The following is a 14,982-nucleotide window of genomic DNA, read 5'->3' on the forward strand; positions in this document are numbered from 1 at the left end:
TTTTCTTGCATAGACCAATCAGACTATAGTAAAACTACAGAGGGGAAATGTGTCTGATACAGCAAATAGAATATCTGCTGATGAAGGTAGCCACAACATTAAAACCACTTACCGGTGATTTACATTGATTATCTCATTACAATGCAATGTCATGCTGCTTTGTAGTTAGGTTGAACAAAGAGAAAGCTACTTATCTGTCGGGCTGTTTTCTATTTTATGTTAGAAAATAAATAAACATATAATTTTGACACTTTTGTGTTCAGCCAGAAATCAAACTGAAATCTAGATTTTAAATGTATTTGAATGCAGCACTGGTGTAGACATGTAGTCAGCTGCTATATAATTACAGTGTTTGATTAGAGGTACAAAACACATATTTAAAAAGTGAAAATTGAAGGTAATCATGCAAAATGTGCTGTAATTAGATAACTGGAGGGTGAGGAAAGAACCTAAGCTTTGAAAAATGTCGCAACAGGAGGTAGTTTGCTTCCACACTGACTGCAAATAAACAAAGTGTGACAAGAGTTTTGGAAAAAGTGCCATCATTGATTTAATAATGTGGTCTTGACGAATAAAGTACAGTCCAGCTGTCTAATATGAAGCATTGCCTGCATCACTTTCAGTGGAAACAACCGACGGACAGGGCTGCAGATTTTGTTTACCAATTTGTTTGTTAGTGTCACAACAGCTGATTGAATTTAGATGACAATGTTAACAAGATGCCACCGTCCTACTTCCTTATTTGATTTTCTACTCAAAGCTGGGTTAGACTGTACTTTTTTGGAGTCAACAATCCAATAACAACATATCAGTATACTGTAATTTAAGTGGCCTGAGAGACAACCTGCATCTCCTCTTGGCTCGGTTTTCAGGCTTTAAAAATCTAGCCCGTGATGGGAGACTTCAGCCAATCAGGTGTCTATTCATAGAGAGGGCATCGATCCTATTGGCTGGAGTACAAATGGAGACACGTGTAGAAAAAGTTGTTACTCCAGCATTGGCAACAACTGCATCCCACACTGTGATTCAAAAAAGTAATCCAAAAAACTCATCAGAAGAAAAGTCTCAAAGAGAGCGTGACAATAAAGGCTATAAAACACGTGTCAGCATCAGCAGAGCTCACAGGACTGGAGTTACGTCCAGTAACGACATGGAACATACATTTCAAGACTTTTTGTTCTTTGCATCTACTTTTCTCAGATGTTCAACCAAAGAAACAATCAAAACCTGTTATGCAACAGCGTTGGAAGTTAGTTTGGATTGTTTTTACCCTCAAAAGGATCAGTAAATAACTGACATGTACTCACCTCGCCAGGCCCTCCTCATACACGTAGATGAGGAGCGGATCGTACGACGTCACCAACACATACAAACGCACGTCAAACTTGAACTCTGGAAAGAAAACAAAAATTAGCGTAAGGCAAAGAGTTGTCAGTGCAAATCTGTCAAAATGTCGCTTAGATATGACATAAGGCATATAGCAAATAACACAAACTCACCATCTATCAGCAGGGGGTTGCTGATATAGCGAGACACCAAGATGTTTTCATCCATCGAAATCTGATTTGGCTGCAGATGAGAAACAAAACACATAAAAGACAACGTGATAAACACGCAAAGACGAAGGCGGAGGCGGTGTTTTATCTTGGGTTTCAAGCGAAAACGCTGCAAGTTAATTCATACAGAAATACATTAAATCCTCGATTCCATACAGCTGACGTGACGCCGCAGTCGACCATAAACATCAAAGAATAATCAGATGAAGAAAAGTCTCGGCGACGCTGGCCATAGCAGGTCAACCTTCAATAACAGCCTATAAAAACACAATCTGGTGGTGGGAGATGGGTCATTTATGAGGTTGAAATGTGTTGCAGGTGGTGAAGTTGAGAAGAGATGGGAGAGGGGAGTGGGGAGAGGAGAGGGTGGGGGAGTAACCTCAGCGCTGGCTGCAGTTCAGAGAAAAACCAAACCAACAAGATGAACGTATTTCTTTCTTCTCTCCAAATATCGCTCTGACATTCTTTCCACTGTTTCATAAAAATGCCTGAGAAGAAGAAGAATCGTGCATGTGTTTTCCAAGAGTGAGAACCTTGTTGAGCTCCTCCAAGAGCCAGGGCCTTGGAAGTGTGTGATTTACTCCACCAGGCTTATTAATGTCTGAAACGCCGGTTGATACTTATTTTGAAGACAGCTGTATCAGTGCACCCCCACACACAGATAACATCTGGCCGAGTGACTGTTTTGAGTTCACACAGTATTTTTTATGTCAGTGTGCTTAAAGTTGACTCCCACCAGTTTCTGCCATTAATGCGAATCCCTGCTCATGCGTGAGCTCGAAGACGCAAAAACAGAAAAGCTGATTGACGCTGTCGACGAGCGGCTTTCTTTTCAGTCTGTGCTAACCTTTACTAACCGTCTGTGGTATCTGTCTTGGTTTAAACCTGCAATTGTGTAGCCTCTGAGATTGTTTTTTTAGATTTCTGTGCCCACAAACGATGGAAGAAAATGTGTTGTTTCAGTTTCTCGTGTTCTGTTTTACTTGCTACAAGACAAGGAGACATTATAAACATGGCTTTAAAAACACTAACGCGAACATAAAGATGAAAACACCTCGAACAGAGGTTTAGAAAAGGGTGGAGATCACAGAGTAACTCATAAGATTACTATCGATTCTGCAATATTCGATGTATTGCATCTATAAATCATCACGAAATCTGTGTCCCTGGAGAAGAAAGAACAAAAAAGACCAAAAGTACTGTGTTGTTAGTGCATATGTGTGTGTATTATCATTATTATTCAATTTTCCATTTCTCTGATTTGCTTCCCTGCACTGTTCACCATTTCCCCCCTTGTGAGTTTGTTCATCTTCACACAAGTTAGTTAACTTACGATCACTTTAACTTCCCTTTAAGTCAACAAACAGTGACTCCGATTAATCAAATTAGCAGCCAAATCTATTTGAGGCGCCTGCATGGTTGGAAGAAAAATATTAAAACTAACGCCTGCGTATTGACAATTTATTGCAAGAGAAAGTGATGTGATATATTGCTGTGCTGATATTTGGTGTTTAGTATTGGAGCAGAGCTTCCTAACCTGGAGGTCGAGACCACCCAAGATGTCCAGAGACAAAACTGTGGACTCACACAGCGATTTAAGGGAAACAAAAAAAAAAAAATCTGTGACTGAAAATTATGTTTTAACTTCAAGGAAAGTTCATTCTTGACCTTTAAAACAGAACATTTTTGCATTAAAACCTCTACCTTCTAATTATTGTGACTTTTTTCTCATTTTTTATTGTTTTTAAAGCATTGTTCTTTTATAATGTCGTATTGCATAGCCTTGAGATCAGTCACTTTGCATTTCCCTGTACATTCTGTATGAGCACATGACAAATAAAAACTTGAATCTGAAGTTGCATCACAATACCCACTGTTTTTCTTGACCTTTCACACAAACACATGAAGGTCTATTGATGATTCTGTCATTTTTTATTATATCCTTGATTTCCCCTGCAGGTTTTCCCTTTTTTTTGACGCAATCAAACAATATTAAACTGCCCACATCTCACGTCCACATTGAGGATGTAACAGGCAATCATTCTAAATGGTCAGAAGCCAGATGAGTGATAGCTAAAGCAGGGAGAACCACTCACATTGCTGACCAAGTAAATGCCCCGTCCTCTTGAAGATGCTACAGGTTTAATTATCCACGGGCCCTTGTCCTTGGCAAAACAACCTGAGAAGAAGGAGAGAGAGGATCGGTGATGAGTGTAGAACGAATGGGCAACGACTGTTAAACAGTATAGCTGTGCTTAGAGCAGCAGGAACAGGTGGGCGTCTCTTACTGCAGAATTCCTGGTACTCAGAGGGAAGCACAAAGGTCTGAGGAACGATATGGAAGTTTTTGAAGCCATGGGTCTGCTGCATTCGCTGGATGTTTTTATAGAGGCGGTCTTTGCGCGTCAATTCGTACGACCTGGAAATCAGCAGAGGCTCCGGTTTAAAATATTCTAGCGCTACGCTCCACTTCGACACTGACAGAACAAATATATAAATACATAACAGCTACAGAACGCCCTCTGCCTGACAGTGTGATTCATTTCATGCTTCAGAGAGGCAGCGGTCCAAACTAAATGCGTGTTGCAGCGGAAGCCAACAAACACATCGCCTGAACTGAAGGGCTTAGAATGGCTCAGCGGTGATATTTATATTACAGAAAACAGTGGCAGTACACTGGTGTATCTGAGCCATATATTATACCTTGGAAAGTGGTTAACCTTCTGGAAGTCTTGAAGGCTGCGTAGTATGTAAGGCTTTAGGTGAGATCCCGTCCACATGAGGTTAAAGTCGTTACTGTTGGGGTGAACCTGAAAAACAGATCGACTTCAAATTGACAAGCCGGATCAAGTGATTTAAATTCAGTACACACAGAGTAAAATATCTATGCAAAAGGGATCATTAAAAAAGCCATAAACCCAAGTATAGCCATTGCTGTTCCTACTGAATGAGCTCTGTGAAGTTTCCAGTCACCAGCAGCAGCATTATACTCTGATGTCCATCACATATGACAGCTCGGCTGATCTAAGAAGCAGATCACTCCACCGCTAACCTGGAGAACTGCGGCCTTCGCTTTCGAAACGATCTCACGGGGAAGGCCAGCTCGCAGATTTTCATCACTGTCACGTTATTTTATCTGCTTTGTTTTGTTTTATTCCAACAATTCGTTAGGAGGTACGATTCACATGACCGTTCTGTCTGCGTCTAAGGGAGAGTCAGATGTTTGCAATAAAGGCTTGTTAAAGTTTGGCTCTGCAGAGGCTGTGGTAGACACTCGTCTGCCTTTGATGATGGGTTAGCAGGAGTCAAGAAGCATTGAAATGAAATAAAAAGGGAATTAATTGTAACTGCTAGGAGAGAGCAATAATGGGGATTGTGCGCCCTCGTGAAACAGGATTAATGTTCTTGAGGTCATTTTGTTTTTTTTCCATGGGTGCATTCCCGGGCTTTGACATCGGCATTAGCAGTCAAAGGAAAAATAACAGAGCTACAGTAGTATCCGTTATCCCTACACGGCTCAGCGTGTGCATAAATAGCATGCGCTGTGAAAGACAATGCAATTTTGCAAGGTTTTTGGCTAATCTTTTAAATTTGCGTGATTTAAGGAAGAACATTACCTCATGGAATCCGTGATTGGTGAGTATTCCTCGTACCAGGCGGCTCTCCGTGCGCACAATCTTGAAGGCCATATGATACCGCTCTGGGCAAATAAAATACATTAGTGACAACACAGTATACTCTCAGTATTCAACTAACTGAGGCTCCAACTTTTAATCATATTATTGTTATTACTGTTTTCATAGTCATTCTGTAACTTCAGCACAACGCATTGTACCTCCAACCGAGCAGATATCCCCATCTTTCGAAACAACAGCTTCAGGGACAAACAGGAGAACCGGGATCGTCTTGCTGAGGCCGCTCCACGCGATGCAAGGATGGTCTCTGGTGGACAATTAGATGAGACACGTTGTAAAAATCCAGTAATTCAAACAATCTGGATAATAAATAACATACACTGAGAAACGAAATCCCAGTAATAATGTCATAAAGATGCACTTTGGGGTGAATTTCATTGCTCAGAATCTTTGGCGCTCAGTCCGGGATGATGTGAACCGGCCTATATGGGCAGGTTACCTAATGCTGAGGGAATGCATCCTGACATGGTGTTTATTTCAGTCAGGCAGATAGAGACAGAGCCACACACAGTTTCATGAGGTGCCGGGAAATAACAAACCCATATACTGTACTAACAAACACCCTTGTAAAAAAAAAAAAAAAAAAGGTCAGGATTATCTCATAGTACCAGACGCAGTGTGCTTATCGGGGGGTACAAATACGATAAGGTGGACCGATGATGGAGTGGAACTCAATCAGGTATGACCGCTCTTGATAAAGCATGTAAGCAACTGCTGCCCGGAGCTTCCAAGTATCCAGGTATGTGAGACAATAGCAGATATCTGTTCCACTGAAATGCTCAGGTTGCAGAAGGGGTTTTGATAATATTTATCGTGAATATGAGCCACCATCAGGGCTACTGAGATGCTACTGTGCCTGTATAAACACAAGATCTTAGACAGAAGAACTTCTTACCATCAGTGTGATTTTCAGCAAAGTATGATCTTTCAAGTTAGAGACATTTGGTAAAGCATGTAGATACTTTAAGATTGTTTAAAACATTCAGGTCTCATTCCTAAAATACTTGGATTAACATTGAGATGAAATGTTTTGGGACAGAAAAAATAACCAGTGTCACGTTTAAGAACACTCTTAACCCTAGTTTGCCCATATTTGTTAGGCCTTTATGAAATCTTTGTACACTACATGTGAGGTGCAGCATTGTCCAACAGTCGTTCTCATGTTCATTTGATTTCCATTTTCATCAACCACAGCAGGGCTTCCCAAAGTGGAGGTCGCCAAGGAAGGGTCACGAGATGATTTTCAGGTCGTGTTCAAAACTGTGCCCTATTAAAGAAAGAGTGGACTATATAGTGTGTCGCCATTTTCTACTGGTGTCTGAATTCCTTCCATCCATCTATTATCTATACACCGCTTAATCCTCACTAGAGTCACGGGGGGCTGGAGTCTATCTCAGCTGACTCAGGGACAGGTAACCAGTCTATCACAGGGCTCCACTTAGAGACAGACAACCAAGCACACTCACATTCACACCTATGGACAATTTAGAATCACCAATTAACCTCAGCATGTTTCTGGACTGTGTGGGAGGAAGCCAGAGCGAACCGGCGACCTTCTTGCTGCGAGGCAACGGTGCTAACCCTGTCTGAATTCTCAATGGCTGATTTGATTCACTATATAGCTCTCTTTAAAATACCCACAATGCATCCTGTGCGCACGTTTTCTCATGTTTCAGTCAACTCCGGGGATAGTGTGGGTTGTCAGTCTCTGGCACCGTTATTTTGGGAGTCGCAGGCAGAAAAGTTTGGGATTCCCTGAGCTGCATTAAAAAAGCTGAAGCAAAGCCCTTGTGTTGCCATGTTGCACTTTAGCCATAGAAAGTTTCCTGCTGTAATATCACTTACATGGGTTTGTATCTGTGCTTCCTGTGCATTTCTTGAATGTATTTGTAACACAATACCTTCTAGTCCTTTGCATTAGAGCCCAACAAATACATTAGTACATATCAGATACTGAAATTTCAGAGATATATCAGTACTAGAAAATATAGTATTCGATCATCATAAAGATGAAACTTCTTTCCACAGAATATAATTGGTTGCAATAACAATTATGATAAACGATTGCAATAATTTAGAAATGGTGTCATCGCTCAATTTGTCCAGCAGAAGGCGCTCCATGTCCCTTATTTATAATACAACACCTTCTGCAGCACATGTAGCAGAGAATGCAAGACAGCAGAGCATACTGTGGAGTCAAGTGGCGTCTACATGGTAAGCTGCTAACTTGTTTGTGAAACATGTTGATGAAAATTTAAGACAGACCCCATCATTTTATAGATTTAAATGTATAATAATAGAAGCCGATGTATTTATATCGAATTTCTTTATTACTCATTAAAATCGGTAATTTTATTGATCATAAATTTTGAGCAGTGGTCAGGCTCTACTGTGCATCATTTAGTGATGTCCGATTGCATCAGCTTCATGTAAATTATTATTGACCACCACTGATAAATAAAGACAATATAACATTTCAGTTACAGGTTAAATAAAGCGATTCCCAGTAAAACCACTTTCAAGGAAGAAGATTATTTTGGATAACTACGTATTATCCACCAGCACGTGGTTACTGTTCTGGTAGCATCTCACTGCTCAATTTTTCCAGTCTGGAAAAGCAGCACTGGTTACCTGGAGGTTAAACCCTTATTCTAAGCAATCCACACTAACTTAAGAGACGAAGCCTAAAAGCAGACACAGTGGCACTCAGTAAGGAATGACTAAATCTGGCTTAGGAGGGAATTATTTGCCAGAGAAAGACCAACTCTACAACTGAGAACTAGATGCTCTTCTCTCTCTTTCAAAACTGTCATCAATAATGCAAAATGAAAGATATCTGAAGGTTTCATTTTGTCTTAATGCATCTTTGCATAAATTATTAAACGGGGCTCAGGACATCTTCTAGAACCCTGCATGGATCACATTACACAGTCAACAAATGATGGCAACTTACAAAGGCTTGGTACAGCAGGAAAAAGAAAAAATCAACAATGCCTTTGGTCTGCCACGGTGGAATATTAATAATCTATTTAGAGGCAAATCCTGTGAGGCGCGCCAAGAGAATCAGTAGGCTAAGAACTGAACTAACGGCATCTGCCAAGTCCACAAGCTGCAGGAACTGGGACCAATATCCAAATCCTCTCCACACTTTGAAACTGTCTGTATCACAATTATGAAATTGCACCATTATACTAACATAGAAGCCTGTTTTAAAAGGCATAACACTTAAACCGAGGTGCCAACGACGGAAGAAATCTAACAATATTCATGAAGTATGCTAATCATCTGTTATAAATACGACATTCTGGTGTGCCAGCCTGCTTCCGGACGTCTGAATCACTGCCCACATCATGACATTTTTAACCAAATATGACAGAAAAGATTAATGACTGTATTCTATCATATTAAACAATACATGTGTGTGAATAATAAAAGGTAAGAAAAAGGCAGTTCAGTCAAACTATCAGGCTGGTAGTGATGGAGAACAATTACAGAGGACAGCTCAGACAGAAGACCGATCAGCATCATTATGTTATTGGTTTTTGGATATGTTATAATATGATGTGATAGAACAGCTTCATGCCACAGAATGCTGAACTGCTGATCCAGATATGCAAACACTTGTTTATTTAAATTGCTTTAAGTTATTGGATCCTGAAGAAACGCTCCCTCATCTTGCCTGTACTACTGTGTATGTACAGCAACATGACAATAAACTGGATTTGATTTAATGTTCTACAATGAATACACAGATGACAGAATAGATAGAATGATCTGAGTTGGGACTTTCTCATGTGAATTATTTATAAAAGACAGATTAGCTGCAAATTATTTTCTTCATGATATTGAATAGATGATGTCCAGGTGTTGTTGATCTGCTGACCTTTGGTTTCTGGAGCAGATCACAGTCACAGCTCTATGTCTCTACTGCAGACAGTGCAACACAAAGAACTGCAAACTTGTACTTACTCTTGCCCGTCTTCTGAGGAGGATTCAGAGTCCTCTTTATCCCGGATCACGGCTGGCATGTTCGCAGCAAAAAAGGTGACGGGGCAGCCTGCTCAAATCTCCCTGGGATCAAAATGTTACCACCGCATCTACGCCGTACACAAAAAGAAATCATTGATAAGCTCAGCTCAAATGAACGCCAATGCATTCGCACACAGTATTCCAACCACTTCACCGCCGCTTGTTACTCAGACTGCCACAGCCCCACAGTGGTTTATTATTAGCGCACAGTTAGCTGAGAACAGCTGCTTTCTAACTCTACCTGCTGTGGCGGCGAAATCACCTTACTAAGGTAAAACATAAGACGTTAAGACTAAACCCTGACAGACAGTCCAACCAGCGCTAGCTACACAACACCAGGGGTTAGCGACGTGTTATTTTAAGTACACACATGCGTAGCTAACTGCAACGTCTGTTCAGTTTAAGTCTGTTTGTATAACGACGCGCAAAGACACAGCAGCAGCATAAACTTGCCTTATATTTCTATGGAGCCAGCTAACGGCTAACTAGCTTCCATCACCAGGGCCAGTTGATCATCGCGGTTAATCTTCCTGGTAACTACAACAACTGAGTAGCAACAGAGCGCGGAGCATGCGCACTGCCTCGCTATGTTTGTCCACGTGACCAAATTTTGCAGCGAACCATGCAGTGATATTTAGAGGAGAGGCCCTGGGTTAGAAAAACTTAATACTTTTGTAGGTGATTAGATTTTAACCTAATATTTGCACTTCTTTTTTTTTTCCAGATCACTGCTAATATAAAATTTGAGACCCTGCTCTCTCTTCAAAGTAAGATAGTAAGCCACTTTCTTTTTTTGCTTAACTTAATATCACAGTGCATGCATGTCAGCAAGAGCAGTGGTTCTCAAACTATGAACCCCGGAATTTGTTTTAATTATGACAATTTAAAGAGCTATAAATATATTTTAAGGTGTGCCTTGGAAAATAATGTTTTCATACATTTTAAATAACAATTTGTGTGACTGACTCTTTGACCTTCTGAATCCCAAGCAATATGTGTGCATTTTCTACTCATGTCACTTATTCCCTCACTGTGGGCTCAGCTTTCACTGCAATAAAAAGTTTATTTTTTAATATCCTTTATGGAAACAGCACAACCATGGCTAGAAGTAGAGAGAGTTCAAAAATATCTTGTGGGCAGTATGCAATTCCATAAATCAAAATCAAAAGACATTTTAATTTATTTTGTTACATATTTTACACAAATTTTAAAAAGCTGGAGTCAACTTGTATAACATTTTTTTCCAACTGCTAAAAGATGATTCTTTCAGCTCTTACGGGTTCTGTGTCTAATAAATGGAGTCATTTTGGCCTTTTTAAATGAAAACCAGAGGATTTAATAGTCCAGTGGAAGACATGCAGTTGCTGATGAAGGGGGAAAAAGATCACCCATAAACTGTGACCGGTTACATTAAACAAATAAAGTAGTAATGGTAATAATAAAAAGAAAAATAAAAGATTTCAGTGAGAAAGTAATGGGATTTAATGGGTTGGCGACTGAAATTGGTAGATCATTCACTTATGGCTCAGGAGCAGCATCTAAGTATTGCACATGCTACAATCAAGTTAAATTAATTAATTTTAGTAATAATATTAAACAAATAAACCCTGCAGCCTTTGCAAATTGCATTGTTTCAAAGGGCAGTTTTGAATGAAAATCCGTTGATTGTTCAGCTTTAATCCTTGTTGATTCCTTGGCTAAAATGATAATAATAAATAATAAATTAAATTTCTTTTAATCAATAAAATGTTCCATATGTAGTCGCTGAGTATACCAGTACATTAGCACTTTGCAAGGAGTTGACTACTTTTATTTTTTAATAATTTAATAGCACAAGCCACCACCTACAACTCTCTCACTCCTCATCCACTCTTTGTTTGTACACAACCTAACTTACTGGCGACAAGCCACCAGGTCGCTTGCATTCTATTGGCTGAAGGAGCTAATGGGCGGAGCCTTACCGCGTGAAAGGACCAATCACAACAATGGTACGAGCCAATGGAGCCATTTTATGAGCTCTCCTATTGGTTAACCCCGCGGGGGCCAAGATTGAAAGACCTGCCACTGTGAATGTAACACCATACTCAGTTGGCTTCAGTCCCACTTTATTGTTTCACATCTGGTGTGTTTTGACAGGAACATGGTCACACTGTAGTTTGATAGACGCCGCCAGGTAAATACACGCACCACTCGTGTTGTTTTACATTAAAACGGGCTCACTGTTTGTATTAACCAGCTGACAGGGACAGCTAGCTTGCTATGTCATAACAGTTTTTGACGTTTTGCTAGCTGATAGATGGTGTCCACGCCATGAGTCACACAGGTGACACACCGAACACATCTGTTAATCTGGTCTCTGTTATATAACCGATCACTGGGGATTGTGTGGAGCCGTTTGTCCTGACTTTTTCCCCCCCTCTCCTGACAGGTGCGTCCGACACACCGGAGAGATGAGTCGCTTTCTGAACGTCCTGCGGAGCTGGCTGGTGATGGTGTCCGTCATCGCGATGGGAAACACGGTGCAGAGTTTCAGAGACCACAGCTTCCTGTCCGAGAAGCTCTACACAGGAACGCCGGAGTTTGGTGAGAAAACTGACACCTTACAGGCTGTCGATGTTAGATGTCACATGTGCAAAATGTTGGTTGTGTCAGCTGTGAGTGATGATGTGATTTATGTGCTGACCTTAATCCCACTGACTGTCATGCTACTTATCTGATAGGTGCTTTATTCTGCCATTGTTGTGACCTTGTCAGTCATTTTGATCATAACTACTTCATATCATTGTTTTACTATAGAGTTAACTCATCATGAACAAATGCATATTCTGTACATTTCCCATTTACAGCATATCCAGGATTCATTATGTCCCATATTTGTTTATTCTCATCACATTTCAGATGCATTTAATTCAAATCATCTTCTGCTGGACCATCTTTGAAATTCAAACTATGAATATTTAAAATGGTAGCTGTGAAATTTTAGATCAATATATCGAATACGTGTAACATTTTTTTTATTTTTAAAAATATTATTTGCCCTTCGACCCACTTTTAGCAGGTTTTTTTTCCCCGCACGTTGGAATTTGAGGCTAAATTCGAATGGCACCATCTCAGGAGCTATTAAATTAATTTTTATGTTTATTTCTCATCATGCCGTTGATTCAGAATCTGCAGTATTGCACAAATACCCTGCTGCTCAGATCCCTTCACTGGCTTCCAGTCGCTGCCCGCATCATATTCAGAACCCTGACACTTGCCTACAAAACCACAACGAGAACAGCTCCCTCCTACCTGAACTCTCATTCAGGTCTACACTCCCTCCCGCTCACTACGCAACAAAAAACGCCTGATCCAACCACCACAACAGGGCTCGAGGTCGATAGCTAGACTCTTTTCCTCCTCTGTGGTTCCCCCGGTGGTGGTGGAACGAGTCACCAAACTGTTCAGTCTGCTCTCAGTCTTTAAGAAAAGACTAAAGACCAGCTCTTCACTGAATACCTTTGCACTTGACAGACTGAAACAAACAAAAAGAGAGAAAATCCTGTTACCTCCCACACAGCCTGCTGTTGACATTAACGCCCTATCACACTTGAATTTATTCTATGCTGTGTTGTATCTGCTCTCAGATGTACATCGCTTTGGATAAAAGCGTCTGTTAAATCAAACTGTAGAATTATAGAAATAGATTGAACAGTTTCCTCAGGTATAGGATGAGTCTTTGTTAATCTCACAGTGGGGAAATGTGCATTGTTACAGCTTTAAAGGGGGATAGAGCCAGTAGTTAAGGAATATCAGTATAAAAAAATAACCTAGCTGGTTTTAGAAGGACATATCAGTGGCATTGCACAGATTCTTTCATTATTTGAAATACTGAGGGAGGTATTAATATAGCACAGATTATCGACTTTGCACAAATCCGTCCGTAGTAGTCTAGTATGAGTAGAAAAATAGAAGCTGCACAGGTTTTTTTTTAATCTACAAAATTGTCATAAATCACAGCTTTGAATGTGTGCCGGAAGACTGTAACTGTAACTGCACACTGACAATAAAGTTAAATATGAAAACATCTGAAAACAACAATGCACATCATATTATAGTATCAATAACCTCAATAAACAGTCTTTGAAATTACAGCTTGACCAATACTGTATTTTCTAGGTCAATTAGGAGTATAGAAAACTGATCAAATATCCTATATTTGATCATCAGGCTATTCAAGTTGTATAAAAAATAAACTCGTCAGTGCTCTCTTGTGGACAAATTATCTCAAATATGTCTTTTATGTGTATCTAAGGTTAGCTACTATTCAACCATGTCTGCTGAAAATTATACAAAGTGGATAGTTGGATCATATTATTACCTCAAGCATTCCTGATTTTACTCTTTCCATCAATTTCCTCAGTGAACGGTCTCCAAGCTCGAACATTTGGCATCTGGACGTTGCTGTCGTCGATCATCCGCTGTGCGTGTGCCATCGACATCCAGAATAGAACGTGAGGCAGCTTGTTGCTTTCTGCACCTTGTTTCCGTTGGTGGTCTACATGCTGTCTTCTTACAGCGTGTCACACTGGCCCCTGCAGGTTATATCACATCACCTTATGGACGTTTGTGCTGGCGTTGGGTCACTTTCTGTCCGAAGCCTTCCTCTACAAAACTGCACCGCTGACCATCGGAGTCATGGCACCTCTCATCGTGGCAAGTGAGTGCAGACCGCTAGTAGTAGTAGCCTCTTTAGTTAATAATGTGTTTTTATGGGTTGGAACATCTCTTTAGATTTCACCTCTTCTGCCACAGATGAACATATTGTTTAAAAAAGAATCCTAACAGTATCTCAACTCGTTTTTCCAGGTTTCTCTGTCATAGCGATGCTCATTGGATTCCAGTGTTTGCCAGAAACACAGGAGGAAGTCGGAGCTCGACAGAAGAAACGTAACTGAATCCCAGCAGTTCCCCTCGTAGACTGAATCCACCACCTTCAGATCCTCGTGGACCGATCCTCGTGTGCTGCTTCTTGCCTTGAAGAAAAGGCAATCCCTTATTTTGTACCGTGACATTTTAAATTACACGATGAAGTCTTCATTTTACAGTTGGCTGTGCGATCAGAATGGTTTTACACAACAGAGGGTAACGTGTGCTGGTTTTGTTGTCGAATTAGCGACACATGTGGGCTTCCTTTTCTTCATTTTGCAGCATCTTAACAGCCAGAAATTCTTTTTTTTAGCCTGAGTGTGGCGTTGCTAAATGAAATGACAACAATCCAGAGTTCCTTTTTTTTCAGGATGCTGTTTGTTTTATTTCACCAGACTTCTACTTTCCAGAATCCAGATTTTTACCAAAGAACACTTCATGACTACACAGTAAAAAAACAAACGACGCCCTTCATTATAAACCATCACAAACATGTGTCGCAGCAGTTAGTCTTGATGTTTGCTGGAGGGAATTTATGCACGTTGTTCATATGAAGCCTTTTTAAAGATAATGTTTTCTATCAAAGTAATGAGAGTGTGGTATGTATTTTTAAAATCCATCAATGAAAACATGTTTGAGGTGTGAAGACGTCTGTTTCCAAGGGTGTAATTGTGTTTTTGCATTTTTGGTAAAACCTTTAATTCCCTATTTTGCTCTGATGTCATATTTCGGTTGACAATTCTTTACATTTTTAAATCAAACTCAAACACGGACACACTGTGGAGGGGAAGATC

General features: G+C 40.3%; 2 protein-coding genes across 3 annotated transcripts in view; one reads left to right on the forward strand and one right to left on the reverse strand.

Annotated features, from left to right (window-relative positions):
• Positions 1-9,328, reverse strand: part of ttll5 (tubulin tyrosine ligase-like family, member 5) — a 53,002-nt gene extending 43,674 nt beyond the window's left edge. For both annotated transcript variants that reach the window (XM_008282815.1, XM_008282806.1), the window contains exons 1-8: positions 9,221-9,328; positions 5,392-5,498; positions 5,174-5,256; positions 4,260-4,366; positions 3,845-3,975; positions 3,653-3,735; positions 1,500-1,569; positions 1,308-1,392 (exon numbers count right to left, since the gene is read on the reverse strand). In XM_008282815.1, coding sequence (XP_008281037.1) covers positions 1,308-1,392; positions 1,500-1,569; positions 3,653-3,735; positions 3,845-3,975; positions 4,260-4,366; positions 5,174-5,256; positions 5,392-5,498; positions 9,221-9,279 — 725 coding nt within the window. In that variant the 5' untranslated portion in view covers positions 9,280-9,328. The remainder of the gene's footprint in view (positions 1-1,307; positions 1,393-1,499; positions 1,570-3,652; positions 3,736-3,844; positions 3,976-4,259; positions 4,367-5,173; positions 5,257-5,391; positions 5,499-9,220) is intronic.
• A 2,018-nt stretch (positions 9,329-11,346) lies between these two features.
• erg28 (ergosterol biosynthesis 28 homolog) lies at positions 11,347-14,896 on the forward strand. Its single transcript, XM_008282851.1, has 5 exons — positions 11,347-11,453; positions 11,709-11,863; positions 13,683-13,773; positions 13,861-13,979; positions 14,129-14,896. The coding sequence occupies exons 2-5, from the start codon at positions 11,731-11,733 to the stop codon at positions 14,215-14,217; spliced, it is 432 nt and encodes a 143-aa protein (XP_008281073.1). The 5' UTR covers positions 11,347-11,453; positions 11,709-11,730; the 3' UTR covers positions 14,218-14,896.
• Positions 14,897-14,982: the final 86 nt, after the last annotated feature.

The sequence above is a fragment of the Stegastes partitus genome, unplaced genomic scaffold, assembly GCF_000690725.1.
Source record: "Stegastes partitus isolate 25-593 unplaced genomic scaffold, Stegastes_partitus-1.0.2 Scaffold8, whole genome shotgun sequence".
Lineage (NCBI taxonomy): Eukaryota > Metazoa > Chordata > Actinopteri > Pomacentridae > Stegastes > Stegastes partitus.

Coding starts and splice junctions, on each gene's coding strand:
- erg28 (XM_008282851.1), top strand. CDS start 11,731: ATGAGTCGCTTTCTGAACGTCCTGCGGAGCTGGCTGGTGATGGTGTCC. Junction 11,864..13,682: donor CACAGGAACGCCGGAGTTTG/GTGAGAAAACTG, acceptor CAATTTCCTCAG/TGAACGGTCTCCAAGCTCGA. Junction 13,774..13,860: donor ATCGACATCCAGAATAGAAC/GTGAGGCAGCTT, acceptor TGGCCCCTGCAG/GTTATATCACATCACCTTAT.